Source organism: Bombus pyrosoma, linkage group LG8 (assembly GCF_014825855.1).
Source record: "Bombus pyrosoma isolate SC7728 linkage group LG8, ASM1482585v1, whole genome shotgun sequence".
NCBI classification, from domain to species: domain Eukaryota; kingdom Metazoa; phylum Arthropoda; class Insecta; order Hymenoptera; family Apidae; genus Bombus; species Bombus pyrosoma.
In genome coordinates, this window is record NC_057777.1 from 3,495,137 (window position 1) to 3,513,507 (window position 18,371).

General features: G+C 35.2%; 2 protein-coding genes across 2 annotated transcripts; both read left to right on the forward strand.

The window, feature by feature from the left end:
* Window positions 1-367: 367 nt before the first annotated feature.
* On the forward strand, window positions 368-4,418 carry LOC122569964 (plasminogen activator inhibitor 1 RNA-binding protein-like). Its single transcript, XM_043731683.1, has 6 exons — window positions 368-757; window positions 1,803-1,959; window positions 2,044-2,226; window positions 2,315-2,386; window positions 2,464-2,956; window positions 3,035-4,418. The coding sequence occupies exons 1-6, from the start codon at window positions 502-504 to the stop codon at window positions 3,119-3,121; spliced, it is 1,248 nt and encodes a 415-aa protein (XP_043587618.1). The 5' UTR covers window positions 368-501; the 3' UTR covers window positions 3,122-4,418.
* A 1,732-nt stretch (window positions 4,419-6,150) lies between these two features.
* LOC122570009 (plexin-B) lies at window positions 6,151-17,985 on the forward strand. Its single transcript, XM_043731793.1, has 8 exons — window positions 6,151-6,735; window positions 6,871-7,055; window positions 7,440-8,022; window positions 8,134-9,059; window positions 9,147-9,550; window positions 9,614-10,106; window positions 10,172-13,933; window positions 14,021-17,985. The coding sequence occupies exons 3-8, from the start codon at window positions 7,605-7,607 to the stop codon at window positions 14,126-14,128; spliced, it is 6,111 nt and encodes a 2,036-aa protein (XP_043587728.1). The 5' UTR covers window positions 6,151-6,735; window positions 6,871-7,055; window positions 7,440-7,604; the 3' UTR covers window positions 14,129-17,985.
* Window positions 17,986-18,371: the final 386 nt, after the last annotated feature.

Genomic DNA, 18,371 nt, shown 5'->3' on the forward strand with positions numbered 1-18,371 from the left:
ACATCATTAATACTACTGATTGATATTTTTTATTTAAAAGCTATGAAATATGATATACGACCAAAAATAGCGTGTATAAATATTATTGTACGACAATAAGATAAAATAATATAAAAGATAAGAAAATCTACTCAGTTGGCGTTAAGTAATTCATGGAAATAATGCCGGTTTCTTTGAGAACGGCAGTATGAAAAACTATCTTGCTTTATCGATGGATATTAGTTATTTTGACAATACGACAGGATTAAAATTAAAAATTTAATTTTAGAGGGTGATTTACTGCCTGAAATGATATAAAATTGACGATATAAATAATATTGGTGGGGAGGTGGCGCGCTGGGTGCAAGACAATTATGCGGTCCCTCCCTGAGCACAGACCTCGTGGAGAACTACTCTCCGACCCAGCCATATTGAAATATTGGATGTCTCTGTTACACAAGGGCTCAAGAGTAGCCGTGAAACTTTCGCGTGATCCTCGACGAATAGAGGATAAAAGACATCATGGAAAATATGTACAGCATTGCCGTTACCAACAAGTTCTCGTTAGCGTTGGGTGATGACGAAGATCCACACGAGAAGCTCCGAGAAGAGGAACTAAAGAAGGAAGCTAGGAAAAAGGAGAAGCTTTCGGAGAAGGAGAATAAGAGTAAGCAGCCGGACGCACAGAAAGCAACCGGTAATAAAACTCAAAAAAATCGCGTGATCAAGGATTCCCAGCAACAACCATCTAAGGTCCAAGATTTGAAGAAAAATCAAGGTTAGTCATTTTTCATTGCGTTCTTGCCTCGTGCGCGGTATTATGGCCGTCGATCCTAGTCCCTCGTGGGTCCATGTGCTTTTGATATTTTGCCGCACACTTAACGATTTTCTCGTTCTGTTGCTAATCATTTCTTCCTATTAATTCTTTCATTCAATGCTATTCTTTAAATTCGAACAATTTGTATGGATTTTATTGTACCAATGTTCATATTTCTTGTAACTTTTTGGGAATTTTTTATACCGCATAGTGTGAGGTTCTTGTATCGTAAAAATAGAATTTACCAATGGTGACCCCACGTGTCATTTAACAAATAATTACGATAAGCTGCTGCGATTTATCTTGAAATTTTTACACAATCGTTAAGTATGTGCAGGATATTAATATAATTTAATGAAAAATGATTTATGCGTTAGGTGATTGGAGATCGTATTATATTTTATTGTTTGATGATTTATATAAGGCTCCTATTATTTTTGCTGCAAATAATCGATATACTATATTAAAATTATATTAACATGTATATGTATGTGCTTTTGCTTTGATTGTGTAAGTCATCCAGAAGCTACATTGATCAATTCCATAAATGAGAAAACTAATAATATATATATTCTATAAATATTATTTTTTTAAATTTATCCTGGAATTTATTATTATTTATACTATCCCTTTATGATAAATGAATTTATGCAAACAAATTATTTCTTTTTAAAGAATTAAACATTAATTATTTACTTAGATAATGAAATTGAAAAATGGACAAAAGTTGGAGTTGTTTGGTTTGGCATGTGGCAAGAGGCTCATATGTCAAAATATAAAATTAATATTATGAGAAATTACTTTGATAATATAAAAGTTTTTATATATTCTAAATCAGTAACTGTAAATATGCATTATTTACAAATATAAATTTTGTTTACTTCCGTTTTATATTAGGCTATTATGTAGATATATGAAGTATATATATAAATTACTAATTTTTAATAAATTTGCTACTTGTAATAATTTCATTTTACTTATTAACATTACAATTCTTTTTATATAGTTGGCGATAAAAAGCCACCGCAATCAAGAACTGGTGGTGGAGATCGTAATGTCAAATTCTCTGGAGAAAGTAGAGAAGAACGGAACAATAGGCGTAATCGTGAGGATGGTGAAAGAACGCCTCGTGGTCAGGGAGAACTAAGACGAGGCCCTCCCAGGTTAGTATACAAATATAGAAAAAAAAAGAAGTGTTGACAATATTTTAATTTTTTTTTGTAATCTTTTATTTTTTAATTCTTCAGTGAGGGACGTGAAACTCGAGAGTTCCGGAACTCTAACGATAATCAACGTGGAGAATATGGAGAGCGTAGGGGTCGTGGTGGAATGCGCGGAATGGTGCGTGGACGTGGTGGACCACGCGGCCGTGGAGGATATGATTATCGTGGAAAACGTGAATTTGATCGTCAGTCTGGTTCTGATAAAACGTATACATAATTTTCCATTTATTATTGTCGAATTATATCCCGATAAGTATTTAACATTAATAAATCCATTATTTACATGTTTAAGCAGTGGAGTTAAACCAGTGGACAAAAAGGATGGTGCTGGTAGCCATAACTGGGGTACCCACAATGATGAGATTGAGTAAATATTGATTCTAACAAAATTGATTTAACAAAAATTCACGTTTTAATCATTTGTGTTCCTTATTCTATTTTCAGAGAGAGTTTGAATCAAGAAAATCAAGATTGGACTAATGAAAAACCTGATGGAGATGCCAATCAAACGACCATAGAAGCAAAAGAAGGAGAGGTAACTGCGGAAGCGGTGGAAGAAAAGCCTGCTGAGGAAGAATCGCGCGAATTGACTTTGGATGAATGGAAAGCTTTACGTAATAACAGAGTGAAGCCTCAATACAATTTACGTAAAGCTGGAGAAGGTGAAGATTTGACTCGCTGGAAGAAAATGTATGCGTTGGAAAGGAAGAAGGAGGGAGCTGATGAAGAGGAAGAAGAAGAAGAAGAATATGATGCTGCTGCGGAATATCCGCAACGTGTTGGAAGACAAAAACGGCTGTTAGGTATTGAGATACAATTTTGTGATTCTCGACGTGGTTCTGGTGGACGTGGTCGAGGACGAGGTCGTGGAGAACGTGCAAATGGTCGTGGATTTGGTAATCGTGGTGCTCCTAGAGATGGAGACTCACGTGGTCCTGTAAGTATTTGTATTCGTTTTCAATTGAAACTTAGCATGTTAGATGTAATGCAAATTATATATATTTCTTATTTCTAGGCTTCACAATCTGAACAGAGGTCGCCTCGAGGACGTCAAAATGCTCCTAAAGTAGATGATGAAAATGATTTCCCCTCATTGGGATAGGTGGTTTCACTTGTCGTCTACGATACAATATCCCACCATTATCACCAGCATCAGTACTACTACCACAGATAAAATTACCACTAATACTAAAACTATTACTATCAACATTTTTGCGTCAGTAAAAAGGTTATTAATGCATAATACAGTACACCCTTGCAAGCAGATACGTAATTTACCTAAATAAATCGTAGCGCTTTGAACGCGCTCTTACATATTGGCACATTAAACATACATATAAGAAGTCGCATGATATGAAACAATGTAGATCACGATCCTTTTTTGTACTTGTAATAACTCAGTTCATCCGTAACTAGTTCCTAAATTCTAGTTTACGGATGAGCGGTATTAAGAACGAGGCTGGATATTCATGGACTTGTTGAATAATTATAAAACTTGAATACTAGACAAAGAATATGGCTGAAAGACTAAGCGGACCAGCAGGAGTATAAATATCAAAAACATTTTACACAATGTAGTTCGACGCTGCTTAAATCTGAGTGAAACACACAGTTCCGAATAGAAATAAAAAAAAAATCCACCTGTATGCCAGGAGGTGAGACAGTTTAGCCTAGATTTTAATTTTGACGTTGTCGTATATAAAAGGCCTAAGGAGGCTGGCCATAGCACCGACTCTTATAAACTCATGTATAATAACTTGTTAGGTGGTAAATTTTAAACATTCTTTCTGTTTTATAATTTTTATATGGTGTTTGAGGAAGCCTTTCTTGTAATTGACAAGTTGTTACTTGTCGTGCATAAAACATATAAGACTTTAAAAAAAAAAGTGTGTATTTGTATCTAAGAAAACATCTATGATATTAAAAGTGTCTATTTAGGTATATACTAAGTTTGGCTTATATAGAAGTATAGAGATTTTTCCTTTCAAAAATGTAATCGGTCTGTAAGAAGTTAACATTTAAGTAAATATTAGAGAGACACATACAGACACAAAATACAGATATACACAGCTTTACATATATATTGTATAACGAGTTTAAGAAAATGGTCGATACATACGTTCAGAGGGACAGATAGGATGAATCCAGTCTTATATAGTTACGTTATACGTCGATTATCATGTTCTTAATTATGACTTACTATATTAGTTATCTATTGTATTTGTTACATGTAAAATGAAGAAATACCACAGCCAAAAAATCCAAACCCTTTCCATAAATGCGAAAAGAAAAATAAAAAAAGCGTTATTAAGCTGTTTGAAGCTTAGTTATATGTGTAAATAACATATTTACAATAATAAATTGTGACACATGAGTCACTTTAGACTTGACTACTTAAACCAATCGACTTATGAAGAGATATTCTACAAAGAGTTTTTCTTTGTGCAGTATGTAAAGAATGTGAGTACAAAGGAGATTAAAAACAAAAACAAAAGAAAGTGTAAAAACATCTTACATCGAAGATTTTCGCTACAAGGCATAATGGAAAATTGGGTGTCACCAAAAGCTATGGAAAGAAAAGAGAGAAAATACGAGAAGTGCTATACCCACCCAATAAAGTTATAAGTCAAATTCCATTGTAAGCGCCTTGTTCTTCTCGTTCTTTACGTATGTCGCCTAGGAAACATTATCGGTTCGTCTTAAATTGGACGCCTTCTTGAGCTAGTACAATGGGAATATAGTAATCAATCTCAATTTCAAACCGATTCGAAGTTTTTCAGTACTAATTGCTTCGAATATGATTTGATAATTAAAACATTTGAAATATTGTATAAATCTTGAATCTTGCAAGTTTCGATAAATATTGAATGATTTAGAAGATTTCAAGGTTTCAAAACTTACTGAAAATTTAATATAATATCTTAAGAGTTTGGTGACTATAGCTATTATATATTAATGAGACCATTAATATCTTACATAATAATCATAATAATTATACATCTTTTATAAGATACTAACTATCTTGTTAATATATTATACATACAAGCCACTGAAGGTAAAATATAATACAAGATATAAGATGTTGAATACTTATCAATTTTGAAATTTATCAGAACTTTCAGGATCCATTAAAACTTCCAAAAATTATCGAAGCTTTAAGGGCTCAAGATTCACCAAGACTTTTAAATGCTTCAAATATCGAATCATGTTTGAAGTAATTTGAATTTTATTAAATATGTACATATTCGAGCTGATTCACAAGTCCATGTAGTGGTGGAATTTGAAACACTTCGAATTGTTTCGAAGTGTTCTTTTAATACATTTTAGAGCTTAGAAGTCTTGAAAACCTTGAATGCTTGGAAAAATAGGTTTGAAAGTTTTGAGAAGTTTGATAAATTTTAAGGGCTTGGTAAGTATTTGATATTTTACGAACAGTTTTAATATATAAATACTTTTTTGTCCGAACGGTATGTGGACATAAATTTTTAATGAAAGCCTTAAACACGTTCATTTACGTTATTTATCTTTATGTATATATTGAGAGTGTTGGCAAATTTTCAAATTTGATTGTCTCAAAAACGAGGCCTTAAAAAAATACTTTATTCTATATTTTCGACTTATTTCCGCATGTAGAATTATCTCCTTGTCTACTCCTGTCTAGTTAAAATTAGGCAAATTCATGTTTCAAACCCGATTTTTTAAAAAACGAAGTTTGAAACGTGATTTTGTTATTTTTGATTTTCGTCTTATTATGAATTATTAAGTGGTGTATAGTGTAATATAACAGTAGCAATTAATGTTTAAATCTGCCAAGACTTTCAAGACGTGCCGAAATCTTTGAAGATTCAAGATAAAAGTTGGATGTAGTGAAAGACTTTTAAGAGTTCCAATGATATTAAAAATGATTCGTATTTCCAGAGTCTCGTAAAGGTTGGAATCGTTTCGAGATTGAGATTCGAACGTTCATTGCTAGGTTGATGGTTCGAAAGCATATCACTAGTTTTACAAGCTTTTACCATTAAAGTAAACAGTACAGGGTTTCAGCCATGGGAGGACGCGGCATCTGTAAGTCCGATAGAGTATCCCACACACAACCGTAAGAAAGAAAAGGAAAGTTGAGAAGAAGAGAGTGATAGAACTAGCCAAGGAGAGACACTGAACCGTGGGAAAAGCTTGACGAGAGGAACAGAGAGAGAGAAAGATAATGAACAAGCGGCGGCGCATGCCGTAGCCACGGCCCCCAACTTGCTCTAAACTCGTGCAGCCTGTCGCTGTCGGTCGAATTTTAATGGCGGCTCATTCCGATTCCCTGTTTAGTGTTATTATCAAGTAACGAAACGGTATTTATACTCTTTACGCGTTACTACAAGACATAATAAGGAGTTCCATTAAGTCTAAACCGTGCGTTTCGTTGTTTCATCGTTCGGATACTATATCAGAGACCTGTATCAAGGACATAGTGAGTGCATATCCGCGATGTGTCGTAGCGACTCTGGCGTACGAACATTCCATCGTGTAGTCGTATTATACACTTTGGCTTTTTCATGAAAAGGGTTGACTCTACGTGATAAATCGAACTTGTTTCCTTTTATTTTAATTCGTTGTATATATGAAATTTTCGTGAATCAAGGGGAAAGGAAGGAAAGTTAACACAAGCTGACTGATGATCATATCAGATCGAGCGAATCGAAGCTGCGAGCTTTTTTCATGCTGGAGGTAATTCCTTTTTCTTTTTCAGTAATTACCCGTGGATATTCTCGTGTTTTATGAGTGTTCCCGGGAATGTTTATGAGTTTCTAGAATATTTTATCATTGAGTATTGAGTAATTTAGTACGTTTGTGTTTTGTTAGACGATTATTGACAAGGAGTAGAATATCCTTGCCTTTGTGCAAAGACACTGGCCTTAACTGTCAAGTGCAGCTATGCTGCTCACACTAATGAAGGGCGGTGCGTGCAACGGTGTTACTCAAAAAGTGTGGAGGAGCCATCTGCCCTAGCCTGACATCGTCGTCGAAATGTTTTAGTATCGAAATCGGTTAGTGATACATTATTTACATTTTGACAATTCACTTTTCAAGTATTATAATTAATCATTGTATGGTTTGATCGTGGATATTCGTGTATTTAGATAAGTAACGTAAACCTGACAAAATATGAATGTTCGAAACGTCTTAATGATATATTCTGATGTGTCTTCGACATTTTCGTTTTTTCTCTTATAATGTTTTATTATGCTAAAATTATTTAATTTTTTTCATGTAAATTAGACTTTTTCTTAAAATTTAATATATAATCAATGTTATTTTATGAACAATTTTTTATTTGATTAATTGGTAGATATTGGTGAAAAATTTATGGATGTGTGAAATTTTTTTAAGAATAAATAACTAATTGTAATTGTGGTTTTGAAATGTTCCAGAGGTGCCGGGCAATGTGCATCATGTCGGTGCCTGGATACATGTGTAATTGGTAGTACTATATTGATACTGGCCTTCTACCAGTGGGACAAATACCCTTATTATATTTTCTAAGCTTCCTACCCTAGACTTGTACATGCACAAACGCACACGCATAGCGTGTGCGCATGTGCTTTGTCAACTATTGCCTACACATCATGAGATTCTTGGGATTTGTATCATTTCCCATTTCGCCTACTGTGTTATCTCCTAAACTGCTACTACCATTTCATCGATTATCCTTTTCATCCATGTCTGTTGCTACCTGGTTCCTGGTGGTACTGGTAACTGCAGCCATAGATACACCTGCTAGTACTGCTCCACCTGTGCAAGAAAATAGATCGTTACACATTGTAACACAGTTTCCTATGGGAGATGGTCAAAGATATGGATTTTATCCTCTAGATCCAAATACAACGAGGGAAGGTGCCCTTCGATTTAATCACCTTACTATAGATCCTGCAACAGGAAGATTATATGCAGGTGCCATCAACAGACTTTTACAGTTAGATTCTAATCTCAGACTGGAGGAATATGTTTCCACAGGTTAGCTATTCATTCTTTTTATGAGAATTGCATATTTTATAAAAGATATATATGTATTTGTATTATGGAAACATTACTAAAAAAATTATTGTTATTCATTATTGTTTTCAGGACCTAGATTGGATAATCCCCAGTGCCATGCAACAGGCTGTCCTTCCAGAGACATAACTACATCTTTAATGGATAATGTAAACAAACTATTAATCGCTGATCTTGAATCACAAACACTGATTGCATGCGGTTCCCTTCTTCAAGGTGCTTGTGAAAAGTACAAAATGTCAAACATATCTATTAAGCCGGAATTCATTCCCCATAGTGTAGCAGCAAACGATGAAAGCTCTTCTACATATGCTTTTATTGGGCCCGAAAAATACAATGCTTGGGGACAAACGAATATACTCTATGTTGGTACTACATTCACTAATAGAGGAGATTACAGGCATGACGTGCCTGCTATTTCTAGCAGAAATCTCCACAATTTAGAATTCGCGGAGTATACGTTCAATAAACAGTCGATCGTATACATCGACGTGAAATATCGAGACCATTTCCTGGTTAAATATGTATATGGGTTCAATGCCAATAACTATGCATATTTTGTATTGGTACAAAAGCAGTCTCATCTTCCTGAAGAAGAGGAAAAGGGTTACATCTCTAGATTGGCTCGAAGCTGTATCAATGATCCAAATTATGATAGTTATACAGAAGTGACGCTACAGTGTACTGTTAATTTGGGAGATGGAAAATTGCAATCTTATAATTTAGTGCAAGACGCGAAAGTGGCACCAGCTGGTAGTGATATAGCCATGCAATTGGGTATTTCCGTTGGTGATCCCATTTTTGTCTCCGTATTTTCTCCAAGTAGAGGAATCACAAACGAACCACTGTCTCGGTCAGCACTTTGCGTGTACAGTTTGCAAGAGATTGAAACAAGATTTACTGAAAATATCCATATGTGTCTCAATGGTAGTACTAAATATAGAAACATGGGATATGTCAGTGGTCCTATACAAGATGGAAAATGCCCTGCGGCAGGAGTAAGTATAAAATTTAAAGAACCGAAATATTACCATTTGAAAATATTGCATATTTTTATTGAGTTGTGTTTTTATTTTTCTATCCAGACAGCAGGCAACATTTTGCACTTCTGTGAAGTGGGTTTGAAAATCTCCGGAATGTCACCGATTGTGGGACAAGCAATTTTACATTTTCCTGACGAATTCATTACCTCTGTAACAATAGCTAATACAGAAAGTCATACCGTTGCATTCTTGGGTACTAACGAGGGTTCTCTGAAAAAAGTTTTACTTTCTGGAAACGAAGCATTCGTCTACGAAAATATTGTAATTGATAAAGGAAACAGATTGATGCCTGATACTTTGATTTCGCCAGATGGAGAACATATTTACGTTTTATCGACCTCTAAAATTTCTAAGGTCCAAGTTGAACATTGCAGTAGTTATACTAATTGTAGCAGTTGTCTAGACGCAAAAGATCCTTATTGTGGATGGTGTTCATTAGAAAAAAGGTAAATATCTAATTTTTTTCTTCATTATTTCTTTTGTTTAATAATATTAATGTATATTTCTAGATGCACAGTTAGAGGAGATTGTCAGAAAGCAAGTCATAGTAGTCCACGATGGTTATCTTTAGGTACAGGACAACAATGCATTGATTTCGAGCAAGTTCTTCCAGATCGTATGCCCATCAATCAAATGACCACCGTTCATTTAACAATCAGAACTTTACCCGAATTACCAGCAGGCGCAAATTACAAATGTGTTTTTGGTAACGCGGAACCTATAGATGCACTAATGACTGGATTTGGATTATCTTGTCCTACACCACCCGTACTTGAAAGACCGAATATACCAGACGGGGCCGATCATGTTCTGGTACCTTTATCTGTGCGCTCTAGTGAAACAAATAAAGATTTTGTCTCAAGAAATTTCGCTTTCTTCGATTGCTCTAGGCATACCGTGTGTACAGAGTGTGTAAAATCTCAATGGGCCTGTAGTTGGTGTGTATATGATAATAAATGTACACATAACACAAGTTGTCAGGGTATTATTTCGGGAGAAAACGTAAGTGTATTAATGTTTAAGTAAAATTCAGTATTGTTATAAAAAAGATAAATTCCTGTTCACAGAATCAAGCAAATTTAGCCGCGCACGGAGCACAATACTGTCCAAAGTTCGTTCAACGCCAGGAACCATTGATGTTACCTAACAGTGTACCCAAAGAGATAGTGCTCGAGGTTGAGAATTTACCGCATCCTCAAGTAGGACACAGTGGTTTCCAATGCATCGTCTCGATCGAGGGTGCTAATTTAAAAGTACAAGCCCGTGTCGATAGCAGCCGTTTTATAGTTTGTGATAAAACAGTTTACTCGTATGAGGCGGTCACTGGTGAATACGAAGCAGAGGTAACGGTTGTCTGGAACATTAATCATCACGTGGACAAGACTACTATCATCCTTTATAAGTGTGAAGTGTTGGGTTCGCATCGTGAACACGCAGATTGTTCCCTTTGCGTGACCAGAGATGCGCGTTTCGAATGTACTTGGTGCGGTAATAGTTGCGTGTACCGGCATTCTTGCTTGCACTCGCCATTCACCGAGTGTCCGAAACCGAGGATAGATATGATTAAACCTCTCAGTGGACCAATCGAAGGTGGAACGTTGGTCACTATCGAAGGTAGTAATTTGGGGCTGAAAGAAAGCGACGTGGATGGAAAAATACATATTGGTAACACACCATGTACTTTAGTCGATTATGAAGTGTCCGTACGCATCGTTTGCCGTACAGGAAGACACGAAGCAACGGACACTGCCTCTGTAGTGGTTGGTAATGATGCTGGTTACACTGAAAGCGCAGTGTTATTTAATTACAAGGATATACGATTGTCTGGTGTTTACCCATCGGTTGGTCCACAAAGTGGTGGTACGCAACTTGCCATTACTGGAATGTATTTGAATATTGGTAGTACTATATCAGCCTATCTAGACGAATTAGCGTGTCATGTTAACGCCACGCAAGCGAGTAGTACCAGATTAACTTGTGTAACAAGTAAATCTGATAGAGTAAGAAGAATCGACAGACTGACTCTTAGCATAGACGGCGCGAATCGCACTTTAATTGGTAATCCCTATAACTACACTCATGATCCTACTATTATGGAGATTAAGCCACTGACAAGTTTTGCTTCCGGTGGTCGTATGATCACCGTTCACGGCACCAATCTAGATACTATCCAGAAGCCCGAAATGGAGGTATACTTCGACAATGAACTACTGCCAGTAAATAGGACTGTTTGTACAGTATTAAACCCGACGCAGATGGAATGCCCAAGTCCTAGTGTTGCTAAGCGGTTCATGACTCTTCGACGTAACAAGCGTGCTACTGCTAATAGCCAAAGCACACCACCTCAATCATTAAAGTTAAAGGAATCTCAATTATCCTTGAAAATAGCATTTATTATGGACAATGTGGAAAGTGTACGAGATTTGGAAAAGCATTTTAAGAGTCTTAGAAATCGCTTACTTTATGTGGAAGACCCGAAATTTCTTGCCTTTCCGCGTAACATTAAATTATATAAAGGTGATACGCTAGTTATCGAGGGGGAAAATTTGATTTTTGCCAGCGACGAGTCTGATGTGAACGTTACTGTCGGTACAATGCCATGTAACGTGACTTCGCTTGCTCTAACTCAATTGGTTTGCATTCCTCCTGATCAACAACCAGCTGATACGGATGAACTTGGAATTAAAACTGAAAATGGTTTACCCTTGGTGGTAGTACGCGTGGGTCGTAGCTTAAGGTTCCCCATTGGTTATTTGCGCTACGAAGTGATTAAATCTTATCCGATCCCACCGGAGGCAATTGCTGGAATAGCTGCTGGCACTTTTGGTCTTGTGTTTCTGTTTGTTTTAGTGTTAATAATATATAGAAGGAAGAGTACACAAGCAGAGAGAGAATATAAAAGGATACAGATACAGATGGATACTCTGGAAAGCAATGTTAGGATGGAATGTAAGCAAGCATTTGCTGAACTACAAACCGATATGACTGATTTAACCGCTGATCTGGAGTCATCCGGTATTCCGACTTTAGACCACAAGAATTACATTATGAAAGTATTTTTTCCGGGTGTTACGCATCATCCTATATTAAATGATCCTAGATCACGTAGTAATGTGTCTCGTACAAACTACGATGCTGCCATGATCCAGTTTGAGCAACTGATCAATAATAAATACTTCGTATTAACGTTCATCGAAACCTTAGAGGCTCAGAAAGACTTTAATATTAGAGATAAAGTGAATGTTGCATCATTACTTATGGTCGTCCTGATGGGTAAGATGGAGTATGCGACTGATATACTCATGAATCTTTTACTAAGACTTATCGAAAAGGCAGTGAACACAAAGCATCCTCAGTTGATGCTTAGAAGGACCGAATCCGTGGTAGAAAAGATGCTAACTAACTGGATGGCTCTTTGTATGTACAATTACCTTAAAGACTATGCAGGTTCCTCTCTATTTTTATTGTTCAAGGCAATAAAGCACCAGATAGAAAAGGGTCCTGTAGACGTGATCACGTACGACGCTAGATACTCGTTATCTGAAGAAAGGCTACTCCGTGAGCAGATTGAGCACAGTGTGGTCACTCTGCATGTCGTCCAAGATGATCTCGATGAGAAAATCCAGTGCAAGGTGTTAGATTGTGATACTATAAATCAAGTGAAGTCCAAGATCCTAGATGCTCTCTACAAGAATACTCCTTTCTCACTGAGGCCGTCCGTTCATGACGTAGATTTGGAATGGAGACACGGTAGAGGCGGACATTTAACTCTCCAGGATGAGGATCTCACGTCAAAGTGCAGCGGCGAATGGAAAAAGATAAACACGTTGGCGCATTATGGTGTAAAAGAATCAGCAGTGATGTCGTTGATTCCTAGACAAAACGATGGTTTTTCCGTCGCCTGTAAACCACCGTGTCACAATTGTAAACCATCGCACTATCATCATCAACAGCAGTCCATTCACCACCATGCACATCACCATCACCTACATCGTCACGCGAATCACTGTTCGTCCACGCATCTTCCATCCACACCTAATCACAATCTAATCAGTCCTGTAATGTACAATCATCCCGTTAGCGGTTTATACTTCGAATCTCAACATTCACCGCCGATCATAACAGCAAATGGCGACGTAGAAAGCGGTCATGGAGGTAATCAACGATTATATCATTTGGTAAGGCCTATAGAAGAAAGTCACTATCCGCCAGGTATGGGTTTTACCGGTAGCAAGCATCATCATCCAGAACGAACACACAAAGCCATCCCTGAAATATTTTTAACGAGATTACTATCGACGAAGGGTACCGTTCAAAAGTTCGTCGATGATTTTTTGAATACGATTTTAACAGCGAACGAAGCATTACCCAGTGCTGTAAAATGGCTGTTCGATCTCCTAGACGATGCCGCGAAGCAACACGGGATCGTTGACCCGGAGGTACCGCACGCATGGAAATCGAATAGTTTGCCGCTTAGATTTTGGGTGAATTTTATTAAGAATCCAGACTTCATGTTCGATATAAATAAGTCCACGACGGTTGACTCGAGCCTCTCCGTGATAGCGCAAACATTTATGGACTCTTGTTCGATGACGGAACACAGGCTGGGGAAAGATTCACCGTCGAATAAGTTACTCTTTGCCAAGGACATACCGCATTACCGAGAGAAAGTGGGTCGTTTTTATACAGATGTACAAAGACTGCCACAAATCACTGATCAAGAAATGTCTAGTGCCATGCAACAGCTGAGTGCGTCACATGCGAACGAGTTTGATGTGATCGCAGCACTAAAAGAACTTTACATCTATGTCAGCAAGTATTATGAACAAGTAAGTATCTTGAAAGCAGAGCTTGACTCTTTTTATTAAAATTTTTAGTTTGTTAATTGGTAATTTAATTAATGGAATATTGCATAGATCCTAGAGGCCTTGGAGACAGACGCGGGCTGTCGTAAATTACATCTAGCCCACAGGCTAGAGAATGTCGCGTGCACACTCGAAGGAGAGGAAACCAGTGCCTGCTGACACAACCTCCTCATTGCTATCCCAGGACCCGTCAATCTCTCCAGAAACACTGACTAGTGCCTCCATTTCATGCATCAGATACACCTCGTTACATATGTACAAATCTACACACCATGTGAATAACAATGCCGTAAAAAATACGTGCGATTTCGTTAAGGCTAGTCAGGCGATAGTTTTTCTCAGGATAAATTAATCCTGGCTGTAGTATTTACGTCTATATGTCATGGCCGTATCGAAATACGCTCGTACACACGTACAGATGTTAGCAAAATGGTAACAAAAGAGAAAATGATGAACTCTAACCCTTAAATCTGATCTGTTTTTATTAATATTGTATATTTCATTTATTTTACTATACATATATATATAGTATATTTGTAACAAATTATAAGAAAACGACGAAGGGAATCTCAATGCAATCGGTGGAATCTTCGTTAGTAAGGGATATAATTTATCTTATGATCGAAAAACTATATCTCCGGTGACGTAGCTGAATATTGGTCCGCCTACGCGTTTTAAGGATTTGAGATGCAAAATTCGTGCAAAAAATACTTATTAAAAAAAAGTAAAAAAAAACAAATGAAAATTAACGATTTCATTGTTGGCCGAATGTCTATACGTGTATACGTAGTATATATAACACGAAGAAAAATAACGTGTGGGAACGTTAAATAAGAGAAAAAGCCATAGTGTCCACCAGACTGTCTGTACAAAGGGAGTACGGCAGCAAGTAGTCTGTGATCCGAGCACGAGTGGCTATGCCTACTATCTTCATTACGATATATATTATTAATATGTTATATATTATATATATATACATAAAAAATATATAAAGCAAAGGTCACGCAACATACACCTCCACGGATTGTAGTGAGCTAGTTAGAGAGGGTCTATATATGTATTATAAGTTGAGGGTAAAGAACCTTTTTTCAGAAAAAAAGAGAGAACGAGCGAGAAAAAAAGTGAGTGGGAGAGAGAAAGAGAGCGTGAGAGAGCAAGGAACGACACTAAATTAAGGCAATTAAAGTAATGTTAAATGAAAGGAAAAAGAATTGGCTTCTCAATTAAAAGTTGTGAGAGCAGTTCAGACTACTCTAGGCCTATCTGCGTATATTTAGTACATAAAAAAAAAGAATTCTTTTCTATTACATTTTTTGTTCATTTTTCAGTCTGTTTTTATTTACTTTATATGATTACATTTATATATGTATGACTGTTGCTACGATCTGGAAGGCCATTATGTGGATCATATAATGATTTTACAACTACTATAGGAGCTATATTATATCTATTATTGCTCTTACTACCATTAAGTTGTATTATTATCTATATAGATATAATTATCGACTAATTGCCCATTCAACAATAGTTATTATGGTATATTGTTAAGCGTAAAGGAAGCACATAATAGATGCAAAGAACGAGAAAGATCTTTTATATTGTATACCGGCGAGGAAGTTTCTAGACTCTTAATGAACGCGAATTAAAAAAAAAAGAAAAAAATGACAAAAAAGAAAACACAGTAGAAGGGAAAATTTTATACATGTCTGGTTGTATTTTCGCCGGTTATTAGAGTTTCAGGATTTTTCGCCAGTTGGTCAATAATATCGCGGTTAAATGTATCGGGAAAAAAAGGAAGGTTTAACAAGACACAACGATGAACAGTATTTTTCTTGGGATTACATCGCCATTTTACTTTACCTAAGACTGCCTCAGTTTGAAAAATTGCATTTTTTAAAGGAAGCATTTAAGTGTCCCTGATAATATTCGTTATTCCAGTGTATAGGTATTTAATAACAGTTCGATTCACTGCCCATTGCGCACTGCCAATTTTTCTCCATGCGCTTTTTTAGGAACTGTTACACCGGAACAGACCTACTTAAACGTTCGATTGAATCGCGTAACCAATTATTTGATAATTTTGTGAATGGTAGGTTTGGGAAAGCTGAGGTTCAAGCTCACTCTTGTACTTAATTAACACTTTCGTGTATTTTATCTGCTCTACAGTCCCTCAGCTTCCCTGTCGATTACCATCAACCTGTGTATCTCTCTATTATATGTATTGTATTTATTTATATACCGATGACCGGATTATCTATACAGGAAATGATACGTCAATCTGTCCTATGTGATTTAATGTATTACTTTTTCTTTAATACACGTCGACATGCGTGCTGTAATTTTTCTGAAACATAAAGTTGTTTTACTGAACTTTTGGTGTACGTAAAACGACGGAATTCTGTAATAATTTAATTCCATGTATATCATATTTTCTCAATGTATATTTCACACGATATTTTACATATAATATGTAACACACATACATGAACAAATGATAACAGAATGGAGAATGGAATTTAAATGAGCTTTTATTATTTATACATTCATTCTGTTATCATATCTCTTGTAATGTTTTAGTCGCGTTATTTTATATGTATTTAAATTACTATCTCCTGTGGAATTAAGGTCAGCTTTCTTGTATATTGAATTAAAAAGAGGAACACGTACTGTAGGTTTAGGAGGATTATTTTGTCAAGTATTTTTATTTGTTGAGCATATTCTATTTGTACAATGAATTTATAGTGGTGAATATAATAATTATTTTTGTTTTGAAATTAGAGACAATGCAAAGCAAAATTTTTAGTCCAAATGATTCTATGAAGGTTCTATCGATGGAATGACAAAATTAAATGATAGTAACATTTACAAAATACCTTAGGGGATGAGATCTTTTTCCTCTACTTTGTATGTAAAATTTAATACATATTAATTACACAAAAGAATTCAAAACACATATATGTCTTTCTAATAATTAGAAAAGACTTGTTTTGTGGAGGTAATGATTTCTTTTTTTAAATAAACGTACGAAATAGAACATTTTTCTGAATGGTGTTTGTATTTTATTTTGTTTATATGAAGCTATTAGATATAGTCTTCCAGAAAGAAATTAATTAATTTTGACTGGAGTAATGGATTTATTTTTATAAATCATTCTGTTGACAGTAGTATTTATATTAAACTTATAAATATACAGATTATACATAATAAAGATACGTGCTCGCTCGACTCAATTTCAATAATATTAATTTTACGATTAAGTTACTATCACACTTTATCGTCTATAAAATATTTTTAATTCAACGAAATATTTATTATGGAATAAATTAAAATGATAGACAGAAAATTATTATTCTTATTATTTAAATAGGAATCTTAGTCTTGTTAGTTTTTGAATATTTTTGAGTTATTTTGAAAACAAAAATATAAATATTCATATATTAACAGTAATGAATTGTATAATTACAATTGACTTTTCTGATGGTACGTACAATCACTGTTTATTAGTTAAAGATTTACTGAAGTAGTTGAAAATTCTTTTTTTATTAAACAATTTCGAAAAAAGAGACCTCTTTTGTTAGTTAAATTTTGTTAATTTAATGATTAAAATAAAGTGATGGAAAATTATAGAACAAATTGTTATAATGTATAAATATAAGGAAATATTTTTCCTCGTATGAGTACTATTCCATAATATTAGTGGAATTTTTTAGTTGCTCTACATTAAATTAATATATTGTTATACAAAACATGTAACGAAAATGTCTGGTAATGAAGAGCGATAGTTTGTGTTGTAGCTTACAAATTGTTAAGCGTATATGCATGGGTACAATTGAACGAACATATTGCAAATCCTTCAATTGTGGATGGTACGGTTCCAATTGTATATACTCCATAAAATGTTAATTATATTACTATTATTATCGATATCAATATTTTTATATCATCGAGGCAGGGAAGAGCTAGAAAAAGAAACAGTATATATTAATGAAACTGTTGGAATTGTAAAATTGACTTGCATTTTTTATATATTTATATAGGTTTATTCGTTATTCGAGTAATATTATGTAACGTCCACAATATAAGGGTCAATGATTTTTATAATATACGAAACTCTTTTGAATTTATATTATTTCACATTGCACAGATTGACGTACACTAATATATTTGCACACATATTCGTATATACATACGTCTCGACTCTATTGTCTGAAGTTAGAGGATCCCTGCAGGTGCGTGGTACATCTTGAACGATTAGAATGTTCATTTTCAGAAGTTCATGTAAAATATCGTATATGGTACGTGAAGTACATTATACGTTCGAGCGCAATTCGATGGAAGGTCGTGTAACATGCTACACTTTTTAATGTATATTGTGCACATGCAAAATCTCGATGAAATTCTG

What these genes read in the sequence shown, in the direction of transcription:
- LOC122569964 (XM_043731683.1), top strand. Translation starts at nt 502, where the DNA reads ATGGAAAATATGTACAGCATTGCCGTTACCAACAAGTTCTCGTTAGCG. An exon ending in CTAAGACGAGGCCCTCCCAG is followed by an intron (nt 1,960 to 2,043) that starts GTTAGTATACAA and finishes TTAATTCTTCAG; the next exon opens with TGAGGGACGTGAAACTCGAG. An exon ending in ACCCACAATGATGAGATTGA is followed by an intron (nt 2,387 to 2,463) that starts GTAAATATTGAT and finishes TTCTATTTTCAG; the next exon opens with AGAGAGTTTGAATCAAGAAA.
- LOC122570009 (XM_043731793.1), top strand. Translation starts at nt 7,605, where the DNA reads ATGTGCTTTGTCAACTATTGCCTACACATCATGAGATTCTTGGGATTT. An exon ending in GTATTATTTCGGGAGAAAAC is followed by an intron (nt 10,107 to 10,171) that starts GTAAGTGTATTA and finishes TCCTGTTCACAG; the next exon opens with AATCAAGCAAATTTAGCCGC. An exon ending in TCAGCAAGTATTATGAACAA is followed by an intron (nt 13,934 to 14,020) that starts GTAAGTATCTTG and finishes AATATTGCATAG; the next exon opens with ATCCTAGAGGCCTTGGAGAC.